This window comes from Rosa chinensis, chromosome 5, assembly GCF_002994745.2.
Source record: "Rosa chinensis cultivar Old Blush chromosome 5, RchiOBHm-V2, whole genome shotgun sequence".
Classification (NCBI taxonomy): domain Eukaryota; kingdom Viridiplantae; phylum Streptophyta; class Magnoliopsida; order Rosales; family Rosaceae; genus Rosa; species Rosa chinensis.
In genome coordinates, this window is record NC_037092.1 from 16957559 (window position 1) to 16973842 (window position 16284).

The following is a 16284-nucleotide window of genomic DNA, read 5'->3' on the forward strand; positions in this document are numbered from 1 at the left end:
CGAGGAAAGGGCCGATCAACAACCTGGAGCAATCGAGGATGTGGAGGCGGCAAAGGCCTCCATAGAAGCTGGACCATGGGAGCGGCGCTAGGGTTTTCTCTAAAGTCGAGAGGGAGGCTCTCCTAGGGTTCTCTATACTAACATATACTATGTCTCGTTCACAATTAAACAGGACAGGATATGACATAATCGATTCTATATTTCCCCACTTCTTAGTTAAGACTTCAGAGCAGAGAGATTACCAAAGAAACAAATCATTGCAAAAAATTGTGGACTAAGGAATGAGGCCAGGCAAATTGGCAAAAGACTTGCGATTACGTGTTTTGAACTTCATCAAAGCCCTATTCAGGGTTCTTCTCGTTCCTTTAAGAAATTGTTGATGAAAAAAAAAACTGCTACACATCAATATAGAAGGTCTGTTCTATTATCAAAAAACTAGGAGACTAGCACTGCAATCCCACATCAAACAATAAGTCTGAGATGGGCCACTTTATATATCCGTTTACTTTGGATTACAGTCGCCGAGCTCGGTTGCGCGAGCTTGTGACCCAGGTGGGGGCAATAAAGGTGGTGTTTTTGGGAGGTTAGAACAGGTGCGGACACCCTAAGGCGTCGCGGGCCATCCGGGGGGCGGTGGGCTCCTCAGTCGCGTTTTTAGGAGAGGCAGGGTGACTGTAAGCGAGTGGCAGAAGCCATAACTTTGGTGGGCTTTCCTACACGCGCTGCCGAAGTCCCGGTTGGGGTTCATGGTCAGTGTAGTACGGCTACCTCCGAAGCCAAAACTTTGGATGTGGCTTTATTACACGCGCCGCCGAAGTCCAGATGGGGGTTGGCGGTCAGTGTACGATGGCCCCATCAAATTTGGGCGGATGCTGCGTAGCCGCGCCGGTCTACTTCATTATTGTCATACTCCACGCTCGAGTTCCACTCGCCGGCAACCTGGGAGGGAACGGGATGCACCCATCGTAGGGTCCTGCCCTCTTCAACCGACCCCATTTTTTGTAAAATAAAATTTGGGTTTACGATCTCTAAATGAAACAGTGGATGAATCAAATATATAGCATGAATTTGTATAAAAAATAAATATAGTGTGAATTTTTTTTTTATCTGAGAAATATAGTGTGAATTGATAAGCAACTCGGACAACACATCTCTCTATTAATAGAGTTACCGAGTTGATGAGAGCAACTTCGTCTATCTTTTTTTTTATTTTTTTTTTAAAGGGTTTGGCAACCTAACTAGAAGACTCAGTCACACGCCCGATTCTATTTATTATATTATAATTATGATTTTACATCGGGGGGGGGAGACATAATACATGAACCCCGAGCTATAGAGAAGCAATTACAGCAATCCTCGTAGAGAGCAAGAGTCTCATCTATCCAAACATCATCAAAGTAAAACAAACTAGCAAGGTGAGCCAATCTATCTGCAACACCATTTGCTTCACGGAAAATATACCGAATTCTAACTGATTGAAAAGTCAACAAGTAATCTTTACAATCATCTAAAACTCGATATACCTCCGAATAATTCTTCTCCTTACTCTAGAGGGCAACAATTAACAGGGTTGAGTCACTTTCAATATCAATTTCTGACCAACTTCGGTGAATACCAAGAAGAAGACCCACTCTACACGTCTCTGCTTCCATATTTAGAGTCAAGTGTGCATGTACAAAGAGTCTAGCAATAGCCACAATGCTCATACCTGAATCATTTCTGACTTTAATGGAGTACGATTAGAATTTTTTTCTAAAGCATGCAATAATCGTTTAAAAATGGTTAAATATTGACGATTTCTGAATGAAATAGTTGAACGAATACTTGATGAGCAACTCCAACAAAGCATCTCTATTGATAAATTACCTAGTTTATGAGCAACTTCGTTTGTTTTTAATGGTATACTAATATTCATTATCATTAATCGTCGAAATAAGAGTTTGTACACAAGTTGACTCTCACAACAGCTCACATCAGTAGACATATGTTTTTTCATTAACTTTTCATCTGACCGAGGAAAAATACAAGCTAGGAACCAATTCAACCTTGAGGTAATGAGGTTGAGAAATACATTATTAACATGAAATTCGGAACTAGTTGAACTAAACATATAGAATCATTTGACTATACCACCGCACCAGACACAGTACATATTCACAAAGACTTCAATACAAGCCTACACAGTACAAAACTATATACATAAAAAGAATGACTCAAAAAAAAAAAAAAAAGTGCATCCAGCATAAGCATCTTTTATTGCCCCCTTTGCCTGGAAACAGATCAATAATATCCTGTAAACAAAAGTCTGCATCATGAAACCCTCAACATATAGTATATATTTTACTGGGTTGCAGCTCTTTTTGCTCTTTGTACAGTGTAACTTTCCACAAGAAAACTGACACCCAAAATGAGTGCTAAAAGTACTCAAAATCTACATAAGAAGAATCATTAGGGTTACTGTCCTTTTTATTACCCCCCTCGTCTGGCATCTTTTTGTCAGGAGCGCTTGCCTCCTTGCTAACATATTGTGAAAAGTCTACGGGTTCAGGCACATGAGGGGGCATGGCACATCTCACTAGAGCCCAGTTCACTCCCTCAAAAAATGGGTGTTGTTTTATTTCTGTGGCACCCCTTTTGTATGCAATTCGCTTATTTGGTTCTTTGATCAAGAGCCCTCGAATGAGATTACGTGCAACAGGACTTACTTGTGGAGTTTCTGGGAACTTCAGAGGCTGACCTACGACGTTAAAAAGTGTGGCACGATTTCCGTGGCCCTTGAACGGGGTTGTTCCATGTAAGAGCTCATATAAGAAGATGCCAAACGTCCACCAGTCCACTGCACTACCATGGCCCTCTCCGCGGATAATCTCTGGGGCTAGATATTCATGTGTTCCGACAAATGACATGGAGCGCACATTTGTAGGCTCTGCCATCAGTTCCGGGAGGGAGTTATTAGCAGAAAGGCCAAAATCTGATTTAGATTTGCGGCTCTTCTTGGAAGGTAAAATGCGTGGAAAGAAATTGGATGGCTGCATACAACCCTGGACAGCATACTCCTCCTCCAAAATTCCCCCAGAACCACCACCACCACCACCACCATTGCTTACATGGACAGATGAAGACTTGACTAGTGTAGGATTCACAGAACAGCGGAGTGATAGATCAAAGTCAGAGAGCATGATATGGCCCTCATCTCTTACTAGAACATTTTCTGGTTTTAAATCCCTGTACACGATTCCAAGCATATGCAGATACTCGAGCGCTAACAAAACCTGTGATGCATAAAACCTGCCACAGGATAAAACATTAGAAATGCCTTGCCCCAATCTAAAGGTCAAATATTGGTACAATGACCTCAACGGCTCAACTTAATATGCAAAAGGAATTAGAAAAGAACTATCATTATCCATGGTGAAGAAATGACCTCATTATTTTTACATAAGAAAGGGAATGATAGAAAAGAAGGACTAAATACCATCAACAAGCTCTTATAAGGTACATAAGGTATCCAACTTTTGATAAAGTAGCACATGCATTTAACAAAAATTCCGCTTATGACATCTATGTTATTTACAATGCAATGCAAAGGCTGGAAAGGTACTAACAGTACAGCTTCAAACAGTGAATTAAAGTCATCGAATCAGTGACTCCAATCCATCATAAATGGATTATGACAGTTAGGAAATTTAATATTAAACATCAAATATCAGATAATATTCAGTTCAAGCATGTCTAAAACTTAAGAAATCAGAAAAACTGGAGAGTTACTAACCGTGCAGCTTCCTCTGTAAAATGCTTGTTAGGTTGCTTCTGTCGCAGGGAATGTAGATTACCTCCACTACAATACTCCATGACCAAGCAATAGAACTTGTCAGTCTCGAAGTAAGAATAGAGAGTGGGCAAGAATGGGTGGTCAAGAAGTCCGAGTATCTCTCTTTCTGTTTGTGCTCGCAATAGCTTGTTTCTACTAGCAAGAGATGCCTTGTCCATGACTTTCATGGCAAAAAATGCACTTGTTCCTCGGAGTTCTACCAGATAAACGCTACCGATGTCTCCATAGCCTAGGCGCTTGAGAAGCCGGAAATGGCTGAGATTGAGTTGGGAACCTTTAGAGACCATGTTGATTGCATCCCACCGAATGTCACCACCAGTATGAGGCCTTATGGGTGCGGTGATACTGTCTAAGCTATCAGAACGAGAGTTATTGCGACTTCGTTGGCCAGGGCTGGGGATAGAATTGGTTAGAAATTCAGATTTTGCAGGTAGCATTGGGCTTGGAGAAGGACGACTACTGGTGGTGGTTGATTCAGCTATAGTCTTACTACCAAGGTCCATTTGTTTTGAACTTGGATCCTGAGTTGAACTACCACTAGATTTTTCTACGCTATCCACTTTTTTGGGGTCATAATCCTTGCTATTGGAGGAATTGGTACCACTCCGGCCATTAGATACCATCATCTGTCGTCCAGATGGTATTTCTTCTGACTGCATTAGAAATAGAAATAGTTCTAAGACTCACAGATTAAGACCTTCCAAGAACAAACAATCATAAACAAGAGTATATGAAACACTTACATCAGATCCTGGATTTGAAGACATTAATGAGGTAACAAAAGAATACCCCTTAAAAGAAATTCCTGATCATATCATCATGAAAATCCATCAGTACTTCTAACACAAAATAATGCGGAATAAAACATTGATCTTTAGAACGTAAAAGCTCTTAGTGTGGCCTAATGAGATTTGCAAATTCTTAGAATCAACATCTGAGTTGAAGCTGCGATGATTAAGTTCAGCCCTCTAATGACTCAAACACACCCTTAACATGACCAAGGAGACCAAATTCCTTGGTTATGGTCATATCAGATAATCATATCTTTGTAGCTCCAAATAAAACCGAATAATCATCATTAAAACAACAAGTCAGTCTTGTTGCACCCCATTATAATCTACTTATTTAGGGTCATTAACACGGATTGTGTGTATACTTATCTCAGGATCAACATCAAAATCAGTACGCGGTGGGCACGTATTGGCGTAGTAGACAAAAACAACACACAAAGTCAATGTTCAAATCGAGAATGATTGACCTTCGAATATTCTTAATTGTCAACTAGTAGAGACATTCTTTAAAGACATAAATAATGAGTAAAACACACACAAAACAAATGAATAAACAAATAAACCTTGAACTTGTCATATTCACAAGAAAAGTAAACTAACCAAGAATCAAACCAAACACAAGAACAAGAAAAAGATTGGAGGGAATGCAGGACCAACCAGAAGTCCAATGCAGCAATCAAGACCAATAAAGATGTGATCTTCTCCTTGTCAATCTGTGTTTATGAAAAAGGTTATTACTATATGAATGGATTGTTGGGTTTCCAAGCATTGATCACAGGGAGAAAACTAAAATCTTTCTTGAAAGAAAATTAAAAGAAAGAAGGGTCACAAGAGAAATGGGAATTGGGTATTGAGAATGAGCTGGTTCTTGAGTGGACCACCACACAAACCCATAATCAGGCGGAGGAGTGATGGGAATTAGGAGAAAATTGTGGAGCAAAACAAAACTAGAATTAGGAAAACCCAATTTTTGATTTTCCATTTTATAAATGAGAGAAGAGAGTAAATTTAAATATGGGGGGGATTAAGAAGAGGGGTGTGTGTTGTGTTGGGTTTGGGGTTTTTTTTCTTTCTAACTTCAGATGAAAGGGAGAGAGAGAAAGGAGGGAAATGGTCGTCGCTAAGAGGAATGGTTGGGCGCTTAATCCTCTGTGAAATCGTGGTCGGGCTGACTCTGCTATTCCTCTGTGCCCAGCACTACTCTCCAGCCTTGCAATCGGTTGAGCTAGCATCTCATTCGCCAATCAGGAGAGGACACCACAAACCACAATTTTTATTGACTTGAGAATAATTAAATTAAATGCACCTTAATGAGTTTTAATTATCAAAATGTCAAACTTCTATTAAATATGACACAATCAGAGACTGAGATTGCATCTAATCTCAACATGGAATGTAATTTTTTACCCTATACACAATAACTTTTTTGTACTTGCCGTAGTGTCAAACCAACAAAGTAATGTTCACAAGTTACAATAGAAAACGAAGTTAAAAATCCTTGAATTTGAGCAGAGAGCGGCGGTAGAAATCCGTTGTGGGTTTTCTTCGATTCTTATTTGATCCAGCAACATCAAGTGTTCTAAGCGTGAGTGTTGGGTAACGCAGATAAAGCGAGCTCAAAACAGACTTTGTAACGAGTTGTATTTACTTATATAGAGTTCCAAAAATACATAACATCCTAGATTTATCACAAGATGGTACTATTAGTCTCGGTGTGCTTAACTAAGTTTAAATAATATATTGTTGTTTATTTATATTCGATTAAAAAAAAATGACAAAATCACTTTGAAATTGAAGGCCTTACTGAAAACAGAAAGATAACGACCAGTAGTGTTGAGGTGAGCAAGGAGCAGCAGAGCCAAGACAAAACACGAAGACGAGAGTTTCAAAGCGCGCGGCAGAGAAATAGGGAGAGAAGAGCATGGCGGATGACGGCACTAAACCATCGCCGGCGGTCCACCCGGCGATTGCGCCACTGTCTTACCTTCTGGGTTCATGGAAAGGCCAAGGCGAAGGCGGCTTCCCCACCATCAACTCCTTCTCATACGGCGAACAACTCCATTTCTCTCACTCCGGCAAGGTACTCTTATCTCTTTTTGCCAAATGGGTCGTTATTGCTTCATTGGTTTCTCTGAGTTTGTTATTGTTTTTGTTGAAAATGAGAGAAGCCGGTGATAGCTTACACTCAGAAGACTTGGAAATTGAACTCCGGCGAGCCTATGCACGCTGAGAGTGGCTTTTGGCGGCCCAAGCCTGATGGGACCATCGAGGTTGTCATCGCTCAAAGCACTGGTCTTGTTGAAGTTCAGGTAGGAACAGATTTAATCAAATAAAGATTTGACCTTCTTTTTTTTTGTGTGAAAAAAATAAAGATTTGACCTTTTTGATTCCTCATGTAGAATAGTGTATGCAACTATGCATATTAATCAGGTACAATGGATTGCCTTGTTTGCTCCAACTGTTAGCTTTTCAACCCACCTTTCTCATCAGTGTTCATTGCATCACTGCTCATTTCATCTTGTTATTCTGGTAGTAACTAGTAAGCTTCATCAGGAAAGAAAAAAAAAAAAAGGTATAGTATGGAGTTCTAAAACTTTTTGTTACCAAGGAGTTTTGAGGAATAGTATCTTATAATATTACTTTCTTTTACTTTTCATTCGGGAAACTATAGAATCTACTTAATGTGGAATATGCAGTTCATACATTGGGTTTTGTGACACAATTTTAAGTATTTAGTTATATCCTTATAAGATCAAATTGCGTATCTTGCATTTTATCTCCAACTTCTGGTGTCGTTGATTTCTTTACTTGATTTGATATGCTGATATTATTGTTATGTTTTGATTCCTTTAGAAAGGGACGTACAATGCAGAAGAACAAGTGATAAACCTTCAAACTGAGCTAGTGGGAAATGCATCAAAGGTAATATAAGCTTAACAATAATAATGCAATAGCCTTACAATAATTTCTGCATTATTTAGTAGCAATAGGATGATATGCATTTGAGGGTTTGGGATGAGATAAATTGAAAATTTTAATTGCTGGTAAGAATGTGCTCATAGGATATGGCTACTTTAGAGATGAATAAAGTATGGATTGTATTGGGACATTTGAGGTTTTTGGAAAAGTATTATGCTTCTAAAATCACGTACCACAGATGCTGAGAAAATTAATTGAAAGATAGTTGATAGTTTTGTTTAATCAAAAAAGAACAGAGACAATATTATGGAACTCCCGGAAAAAAGTGTTGACGATGAGTTTGCTACTGTGATGCAAGAAAAGAAGGAACTGGAGGGACAACAATAAGAAAGCAAAATATAAAAAAGTAAGAAAACAGAAAACCGAAGGGTACTCATAGAATTGGTTACTGCTGCAGTAATTCTAATTTAGCATTAGAGATTTGTGAAATCGTAGTATCTTTTGTTGGTAAATGTCTACACTGGTAAATTGCTAAGAAATATGGATTACTTTTGAAGAATATCTCTGGTGGTAACCTTGATTGTTTTGGTTAAGACAGTTGATTTTCTGTCCTAAAACGACTCTTGAATATTTAATAGTTTCTTTTTTGCTTCTGGTGTAGGTAAAAGAGATAACCAGAGTTTTTAGGTTGGTTGACGGAGAACTGTCTTATGAAGTTCAGATGGCTACAAATCTCAACAGTCTTCAACCACATCTAAAAGCCTCGCTCAAGAGAGTCTGAAGCAATATGTATTAGATAAAGTGAAATTTACAAGTTAGCGTCAAAATTTGTAGTCATAGATCATTGCTCTTGCTGCAGCTACATTTCCCCCAGATTGTATCAAGGACCAAAGTGGATACCAAAGGTTCAAATAATGAAGAACAGTTTCATTTCTTTATTGTGTTAGTGGTATCAACAGCGGCAGGCAACTAACATAGTACATGCTTTGGATTCACCTGACTAATTTGAGCTTTGGTTTTCAACAATTTGCTAACTTCAGCATAAAAATCAAATTTATGATTATTGAAGCGCAGTTCCTCAATTCCTCCAATAACATGCTGTATTTGCTTTTCTGTTTAGACCAAAGAATTCAACTATTTCTTCCAAACCAAACATGGTGAATCAAGTCAGTCTAGTTAACTTCAGAATTGCACGAATGAGCTTACTTAGCTTATGGATTCCCAGTCTTCCATTTGCTCAGAACATTAACATTATTGCAGTTGTTCTGCAACAACTTGTACCGAAACTTTATAACTTCAACCTTAGAAGCCTCATTTTAAAAAGTAATCAAAGCATGCTTGGGAATGGCTGCTTTAGTAGCGTTTAGGTACCTATCTAAAGCAGATGAATTCCCTCTAATTTTATACTCGGGTAAAGCATGTATCAGGATTAACACCAAAGCATGTAAAATATACTTACATAATTATGCATTTAGAAACTTACAATTAGCTGCGTAGCTTAGCAAGTAATCTATCCCAAGTCTTAAAAGAGTTCAAAAGTTGGTGACTAGAACTAAACAAGTGTGCAGCAACACAATGTTTCTGCCTATGTTTACATGAGCAGTGTCATGATTCAAGAAACGAAGCACCATACACAGTTAACTTCTTTAAATGTCAGCTCACTGCTGCAAGTAGTTTTCATGTGCATGTGGTACTGAAGAAGAATAATAATGGGCTTCAAGCTCCTTGAGGCTGGCAGCTGCCTCCTCTCCAATTCTAGCTAACATGCGGTCAGTCTTCTCGGCCTGCTTGTCAAACTCTGCCATTCTTTCCTCTACATGGTCATTAAGGGATGCAAATCCAGAAAAGAGTGCAGTCTGCTTCAAGTCTGACACCAACTTAAGTAGAGAATCAGATGCCTGAACCTGTGGTCAAGATAGATATGTATTGTAACTGATCAAAGAACAAGTAAGCAACAGGGGAAAATACTATAGACAAAAGAAGCTCAGAACCAAGCTTGCACTCATCTTGATGAGACTGGAAAAGCCTAAACCCAATATGTTCTCAAAACTACAATCATTTTACCACTCATAATGCTAAAACCTAAACCCATAATGCTTAATCTAAACCTACCCCATTGTAGATTTGAAAGCATAAATAAAGAACCCTGTTTCAAAAGTATAGTCCTTAACTCAATAACCCTTATGTACCGTTTTGATTGTACCAAGATAAGATACCAAAAATTACTCATTGACAAGAAAATGTGTTTTTGTTACATGGGTTCTTTAAAACTGTGAAAATTAAGCATTCTTCACAGACATCAACAGCTAGCAAGCATTGTACTTCATTCATTACCTCAGCAAAACAAATGTCAAGCGGAATTTGACACCCAGAGAGACCTCAGATTATCATCATAACAACATTACTAAGTTGTAAAATTTCGAAACACAAATCAGTGCACTTGAAGTGTTAAGTTGTACAATACTTCTTCTACTTCCTCACACACAGAGAGACAAAAGCAAAGAAGCAAAAGCAGGGATTAGGGTCCGACCATTCTAGCAGCACGCATCTCCATCATGAAAGCTTCTTGAGAGTTCCTAACAGGTGGCTCATTCACCTATAAAAAAAAAAAAACCAAAAATCGTCACACCCACATCGCCTAAACGTCAATGAAACACTTCCATTCTATTTAATAAGAAAAATTATCTACATAATTTTATTCAATTTAGAGAGAAAAGAACAGACCCTGGATACGTTGACGAGGTAGCTGAAATGGTCGACGATGTTGGCGATGTCTGTTTCCACACTCTCCAGCCACTTCTTCTGCTTCTTAGCTGCCGCCAACGCCGCCGCCGATGTGGGCCCACTCCCGGCGCCGGACCCACCTCCGGCTCCTGCTCCGCTTCCTCCTCCTCCCCCTCTGTTCATTCTTCCCTTTCTTTTGTCTGTACTATCACCGCCCGCATATACAATACGAGAAATAGGGACGGGCAGAACTTTAAAATGGGCTTTACAAATTATGTGTCTTTCAATGAATCTGGGCCCAGTCAATCATAATCTTGTGCCCAAAATTAAGTGGGCTTTTGTACAACGTATCTGTAATGGGCATTGGTTAAGAGCATTTTGTGAAGAACAAAAAAAAAAGGATCGATATTTTCAAGTTTTGTAAATTGGAGCTAGATAGTTAGTTCGTGCCATGGAAGGAATTTGAATCAAAATAAGGACTGACATGGATGGATTGACATGTTTTGACCCGCTACGAGGTTACGTTGTCGGCTTTATATTGTATGTCTTTTGAAATTTACATGTGCAATGAGTTTAGAATTTGTAGGGTGATTTTTAGAATGTGTCAGAACTTGTGGAACACTTAAATATAGATTGGACCCAAAGTTTGTCAAATGAGATTTTTTTATTCTGTCGATTGGAAGTTTGGAACACATTCTCTAAAAAATATGCTTTACTAATTGTGAGATTAATGAACATGAAAATTTGAATAGAAATAGGGCCTGACATGGTTTGTGACGTTGGAAGGTGCCATGGGGCACTCGTAGCATGCAATCGCATGCCGAAACATGCTAAACTTTGTTAATATTATGTTTTCTTGAAATTATCCTACACTATAAACTCACCATCCATGTAGCATAATTTTTAAAATGTGTTCAAATTGACAAAACACCAAAAGTTCAAACAATTTTTTTTTTGTTTATGAATTTTGTTGTTTCTTTACTTTGAAAAACTGTAAAAAAGAGTCGTGATTTTAAAATTTTGTCAGTTTAAGAAGTGCTTAAAAATCATCATTTGAGAATGGAAAAATTTTGGTGAGAAAATAAGAACATGAAATCTTGTTTCAAGGAAGTTTTTTCCTAAAGGCATCTCCGAGCTTCTCGAAGCGACCTTGGTTTTCGAAACCTAGGTTTCGACTGGCGGCGGCGTCTTTTCTTTAGGCAAGGCGGCGATCGTGGACGACAGCGACGTAGGGAGGGATCTCTACTGTGATCGTGGGTGTGGCAAGGGGTTTTCTCAAACCTTGTTGGCAGTTTTTTCCGATTTGCTCCAGTCGGGCCGAGCGACACTTGTCGTCAGGCTTCCTCTTCTCTTGTTTTGTGGTTCTTACTAATCAGAGGTCTGGTCTCGGGTTGGGAGACAATTGCCGTTCAGAGGACAGTTTTTCTAGTTAAGGTCACGAGGCAGGTAAGAGGCCAGATTTGTTTGTCCGGTTGAATGCCAAGACTTGTGAGGATTGTGGTCAACGAGACATCAAGGTCAACAAGCAGATCGGAGGAACCATATCCGTCTGGTGCTGGTATTTTGCTGATTGACAAATAAATGGTGTGTGGAAGGGCCGACCGGCGGCAGTGATGGCCAGGCAAAGGATCTAGACTTCTAGTTCTATAGCTTGGGTTTGGCTTGGGCCTTTAAGCCTAGGCTCAATTCGAGTCAGCAGATTTCAAAGAAAAGCATGAAAACCAACCTGTTGCCGAGGTTGTTAGCTGCTAGATTTTAAGTTCTGCTACTAGACAATTGGATGCAAGTCTTGTTTAGGTAGGGGTAAACTCTATAAGTTTTTCTAAGATGTTTCTAATTGTGATTTGTACCACAATTGCGTGTCAGAAAATTAGACTAGATGAATAATTTTTTCCTTAGGAAGCGAGGTTATTCTTGCTTAGTTAGACTTGCGTCATGCGAGCTTCTCATTAGACTTTAATGAGTTTAGTTTGGCTTAGATCGATTTTCTAGATCTTCTTATGTAAATTCTGTAAGACTCTGGCATGTTTTCATGACTTGATTACTAATACAATAAACTTCTATTCAAAAAAAAAAACTTGAAATCTTGGCAAAAAAAAAAAATTCAAGTCCACGCTTTTGGGTGAGAAATGAAGGTTTGACATGAATTATCTATAACTAGGTGCGTCAATATAAGAATTTGCAGGCCATTACAGTGGTTCGGGTTTAATGGTAGGTGAGGGAAGTATCAAGATGGGTTTTGACTTTGTTTTCAAGATCACCATGGAGATTTTCAAGCAACGAATACAAAAATTAAGCATTTTTTTTACGAACTATATAAATATCGTGACTTTGATTAGGTGTGATATTACCCCTGAGAATCAGGTAACTGCTCTACATATGCTCCAATTTAACAAAGATGGACAAAAACATCATCGATGATTGATTATTAAGAGTCTGATTATCCAAATGATTTTATATAAATTTAAGGTCAAACAACTAGTGCGAAAAATAATAGTGTGGACTGTGAAGCACTCATTTCTTATGATGCCTCCTCACCACACAATGGGGGGATGAATGGAAGAGGTCAAAATCTCCACATAACATGGCAGGATTGCAGGGTACTAACCGCCCTTCTCACCATCACTATCAATGTCTAACCTTAGCTAAGCTTAGCTGTTTCCAAATCCTACCTTTGTTCATGCAAGTAGCAACTCCCACATAAAACGGTGATTATACAACTATTACCGACCACATTCCCTTTCATCCTTGATATTGATTGCTTCTGCAACTAATAAAACACCCCCCAAATCTTGGTTTTGTTTTTATGTTTGGTACATAGAATGTAAAAATTTCAATGATGAACAGCTCGATCACATGTATTCTTCTCCTTCGGTGGGATTCGCTTACATGTATCTTCAGATATGTTCTGTGTATTTGGGCATAAACCATTGACTTCCCCCACTGATATATAATTGTTTGCATGCTCAGTCTCAGAGTTGGGTTGTCTCTTCCAAGATTAGCAAAGATTGACCTTTTCCTTTTCAACATTATGAAGTGCACACCAGTCATTACCAGATTTAGAGCCTTAAAGGTATTATATATGAGGGAAATGAAAGGGACCAATAAATAATTAAGCTCTAGACTAATGACAATATTTGTTTTAGTTGTACTTGAAAGTGTAGTGCACTACTACTATGTGAGAGACTGGTTTGCCATTGTTTCTAGCGCTATCGAATTCAAGTTAGTTACAAGGATTTCTGAATCCTATACCTAATACTGTTTTAGTGCTTATGGGAAAACACTAGCTCGCACCTACTTAGACCCAATTTGGCATAACTTATGTTAAGTAAAAAACTGCTTAACCTATCCCTTCAAAATAAAAAATTAAAAAACTGGTTAATATAAGTTAAATAGTAAAAAATATTTGATAAAATTTAATTAAACAGTTTATTATTTTAAAAGTTATATCATTAAGCTATTGTTTAAAAGTTGGTAAGAGACAGTTTCTATATGCTTAAAATTACAGCTGCTTATAATTTACGTTAAGCTATCTCCAACCGGATCTTAAGCACCTATGATTGTTTTGTAATTAACAATTAATGTGCTTTCAACAAAATCACTTTCTTAGATTCTTCTGTAAAACAGTGTTAGACGAGCTTTAAAGAACTCAATATCCTCCTTATGGTGTTCTGGTAATATCTTATCTTCCAAGTAGTTATGTACCTTGACTACCTTCATTTCAAATCCACCCAATAGTACTGTTATGAAGTCTTGCATATGCGAGCATGTCACTAAACCATGATGGATAAAATCCAGATTGTCGGCAGACTCGTAATCTCGTTATATAATTTTAACCCACTCCAATTGTATTTCCAAGAAACAAACCATTTAATATCAAGTACGCGTAAACTTCGAATTAGATGATGCTGTCACGCATAGATGGGGACTATGATGCTTGGAAGATATATATGTATGGTTCGTGCTTGTGAGCCAAGGGACTACGAGTACACACAACAACTAACAAACTGATTGGATGTTTGATCTTTGGAAATCTTATGTTTCTTAGACGCGTCATGTTTGAGTGTACGGGGTCAGCCTCTAGTTAACCACAACACGTTTCCAATATAGAGACGGTTTTTAGCTTCTGAGCGTTGATAACTCAAAACTGGAGAGATAAATCGTAAAATCTATTTAGATAAGATCCTAAAAATATTTTGAAATTTTGAGTAAGTAATATAATTTTAAAAGAGAAAAAATTACAAATACTACCTAAAATATACATTTATATTATCGAAGGTACCTAAACTTTATTTTTTTGCCACATTTGCTCGCTACTCCGGCCAAAAATGGCATGTGAGGCACATGTGTCTCATTTATTAGGCACATGTTTTTCTTCATAGATTAAAGATTGAGAAAAGAATATAGTGGATTGGGTCATGATACAGTGAACGACTAGTGCAAATTGTTATCTTTAACCTTGATAAATAAGACATGTACTCCTCACTTGTCATTTTTGACTAGATTGGTGACCAAATGTGGTCTTAGGTACTGCTTCAAAAGAACTCAAATAGTTCAGGCATTGGTTGTGACAAAAGTGAAAGATCAGATATTATCGATAAATAGAGGCATAGTTTAGGTACTATTTTTTATTTTTTTACCCATTTCAAAAGAGAAATTTTAAATACACACCCCTAATCACTTAATACACATCCCTATTATTTTATATTTCAAATTAGATTTTGTAGGTAAGTTAAATGACCAAAACAGACATCTATGCATTAGAAGAAGAAGAAAAAGGTCATATTTTCCTTATATTATTCTATTTATGTATAAATAGTTAGATAAACACAACAAATTTCTATACATAGCCTCCCAATTTAATACAAGAATAAAGTTAGAAACTATCTAGTTTAATTTTTCCTTAAATAAAAATGAGGTTAGAAACCATAATATTTAGAATTTCAAAATCAATGGCATTAAATATTTTTAAAACATATCACTTTACTCCCATTTTTTAAAACATATCACTTTACTCCCATGATTAATCAACTTATTTTTTAATATAAAACATCAAAGGTGAAAAAACTTTGTAATTGTTAATTTATTTGGCCCCTCTAATGACAACTTTTTAGTTCCGCCACTATAGAGAAACTACTGCTATAGTTTTGGTTTAATGTTCAACTCATAATTTTATACTTGATTAACATGGTGTTTGGTGGATGAGAGCTCAAATAATACAAAACCTATTTATATGCATCCATTTAAAGGGAACAATAATAAATCTTTATGAATTTCTCAACACAAGTAATCAATATGGTCATTTATAAAAAGTCAATATACTAGAATATACTAATCATATTAAATAGTAACCTTAATATAGTCAAAAAGTTAGATATTTCATGATTTTTTAGATTAAGGGTATTTTAGGTACTTTGGATTGTATATTTAGTAAAATATTTGAATGAGAAATTAAACGGGTGGTGTATTAAGTATGGAGTGTGTATTAAATAATTAGGGGTGTGTATTTAAAACTTCTCATTTCAAAAACAATAAATTAAAACCCAATTTAGCACAGGGCATTGTTCTGCTTGTGTGTTTTGGATTGCTCTAGCGGGAAACATTAACTTGTTCTTACTACTATTGTAGAGTATTGTACCCCTTTCATCTGATCGACTTTGGTTTGGTACAAAGATGATTTGCTGGATATAATTATGGTGCATTATTGTGAGTTTGTGACTCTAGTGGTTTAACTCCTGAAAGCATTCCAATGCCACCCAGGTGGTGTTTGGATCTTTATGAGGACAAAGAAGTGTCATACCATTACTCTTCGAGGGCATGGGGGCAAGGTTTGATGGTTCACTCTTCTCAGGCTTTGATGGTGTTAAGGGATTGCGAAAACATGAGGGAGGAGGTGTAATGCGTCCCTTAAGTTTGGATCCCAATTTCCCAAGCCTATAAGATGCAAGTGTTGGGAAACAATAATAGTGAGGAGGCAATTTTTTTTTTTTTTTACATTAAATTTTTAATAGAGGATTA

At 37.4% G+C, this 16284-nt stretch overlaps 3 protein-coding genes across 5 annotated transcripts; 1 reads left to right on the top strand and 2 right to left on the bottom strand.

Moving 5' to 3' along the window:
• Nucleotides 1-2232: 2232 nt before the first annotated feature.
• On the bottom strand, nt 2233-5812 carry LOC112168243 (serine/threonine-protein kinase AGC1-7). Of its 3 annotated transcripts, none has more exons than XM_024305364.2 (4): nt 5281-5812; nt 4576-4637; nt 3773-4485; nt 2233-3288 (listed from the first exon to the last, which is right to left on the bottom strand). In XM_024305364.2, exons 2-4 carry the CDS (start codon nt 4597-4599, stop codon nt 2415-2417), a joined length of 1611 nt encoding a protein of 536 aa, XP_024161132.1. In that variant the 5' UTR covers nt 4600-4637; nt 5281-5812; the 3' UTR covers nt 2233-2414. The 3 variants fall into 3 exon arrangements, with proteins under 3 accessions (XP_024161132.1, XP_040363407.1, XP_040363406.1); XM_040507473.1 differs by having other exon boundaries at nt 5224-5812; XM_040507472.1 differs by lacking the exon at nt 5281-5812 and adding an exon at nt 4728-5191.
• Nucleotides 5813-6414: 602 nt separating this feature from the next.
• Nucleotides 6415-8476, top strand: LOC112166546 (UPF0678 fatty acid-binding protein-like protein At1g79260). Its single transcript, XM_024303420.2, has 4 exons — nt 6415-6703; nt 6792-6932; nt 7477-7545; nt 8204-8476. Exons 1-4 carry the CDS (start codon nt 6545-6547, stop codon nt 8321-8323), a joined length of 489 nt encoding a protein of 162 aa, XP_024159188.1. The 5' UTR covers nt 6415-6544; the 3' UTR covers nt 8324-8476.
• Nucleotides 8477-8971: 495 nt separating this feature from the next.
• Nucleotides 8972-10483, bottom strand: LOC112165955 (mediator of RNA polymerase II transcription subunit 22a). Its single transcript, XM_024302667.2, has 3 exons — nt 10267-10483; nt 10073-10138; nt 8972-9446 (listed from the first exon to the last, which is right to left on the bottom strand). Exons 1-3 carry the CDS (start codon nt 10447-10449, stop codon nt 9201-9203), a joined length of 495 nt encoding a protein of 164 aa, XP_024158435.1. The 5' UTR covers nt 10450-10483; the 3' UTR covers nt 8972-9200.
• Between the last annotated feature and the right edge of the window lie 5801 nt (nt 10484-16284).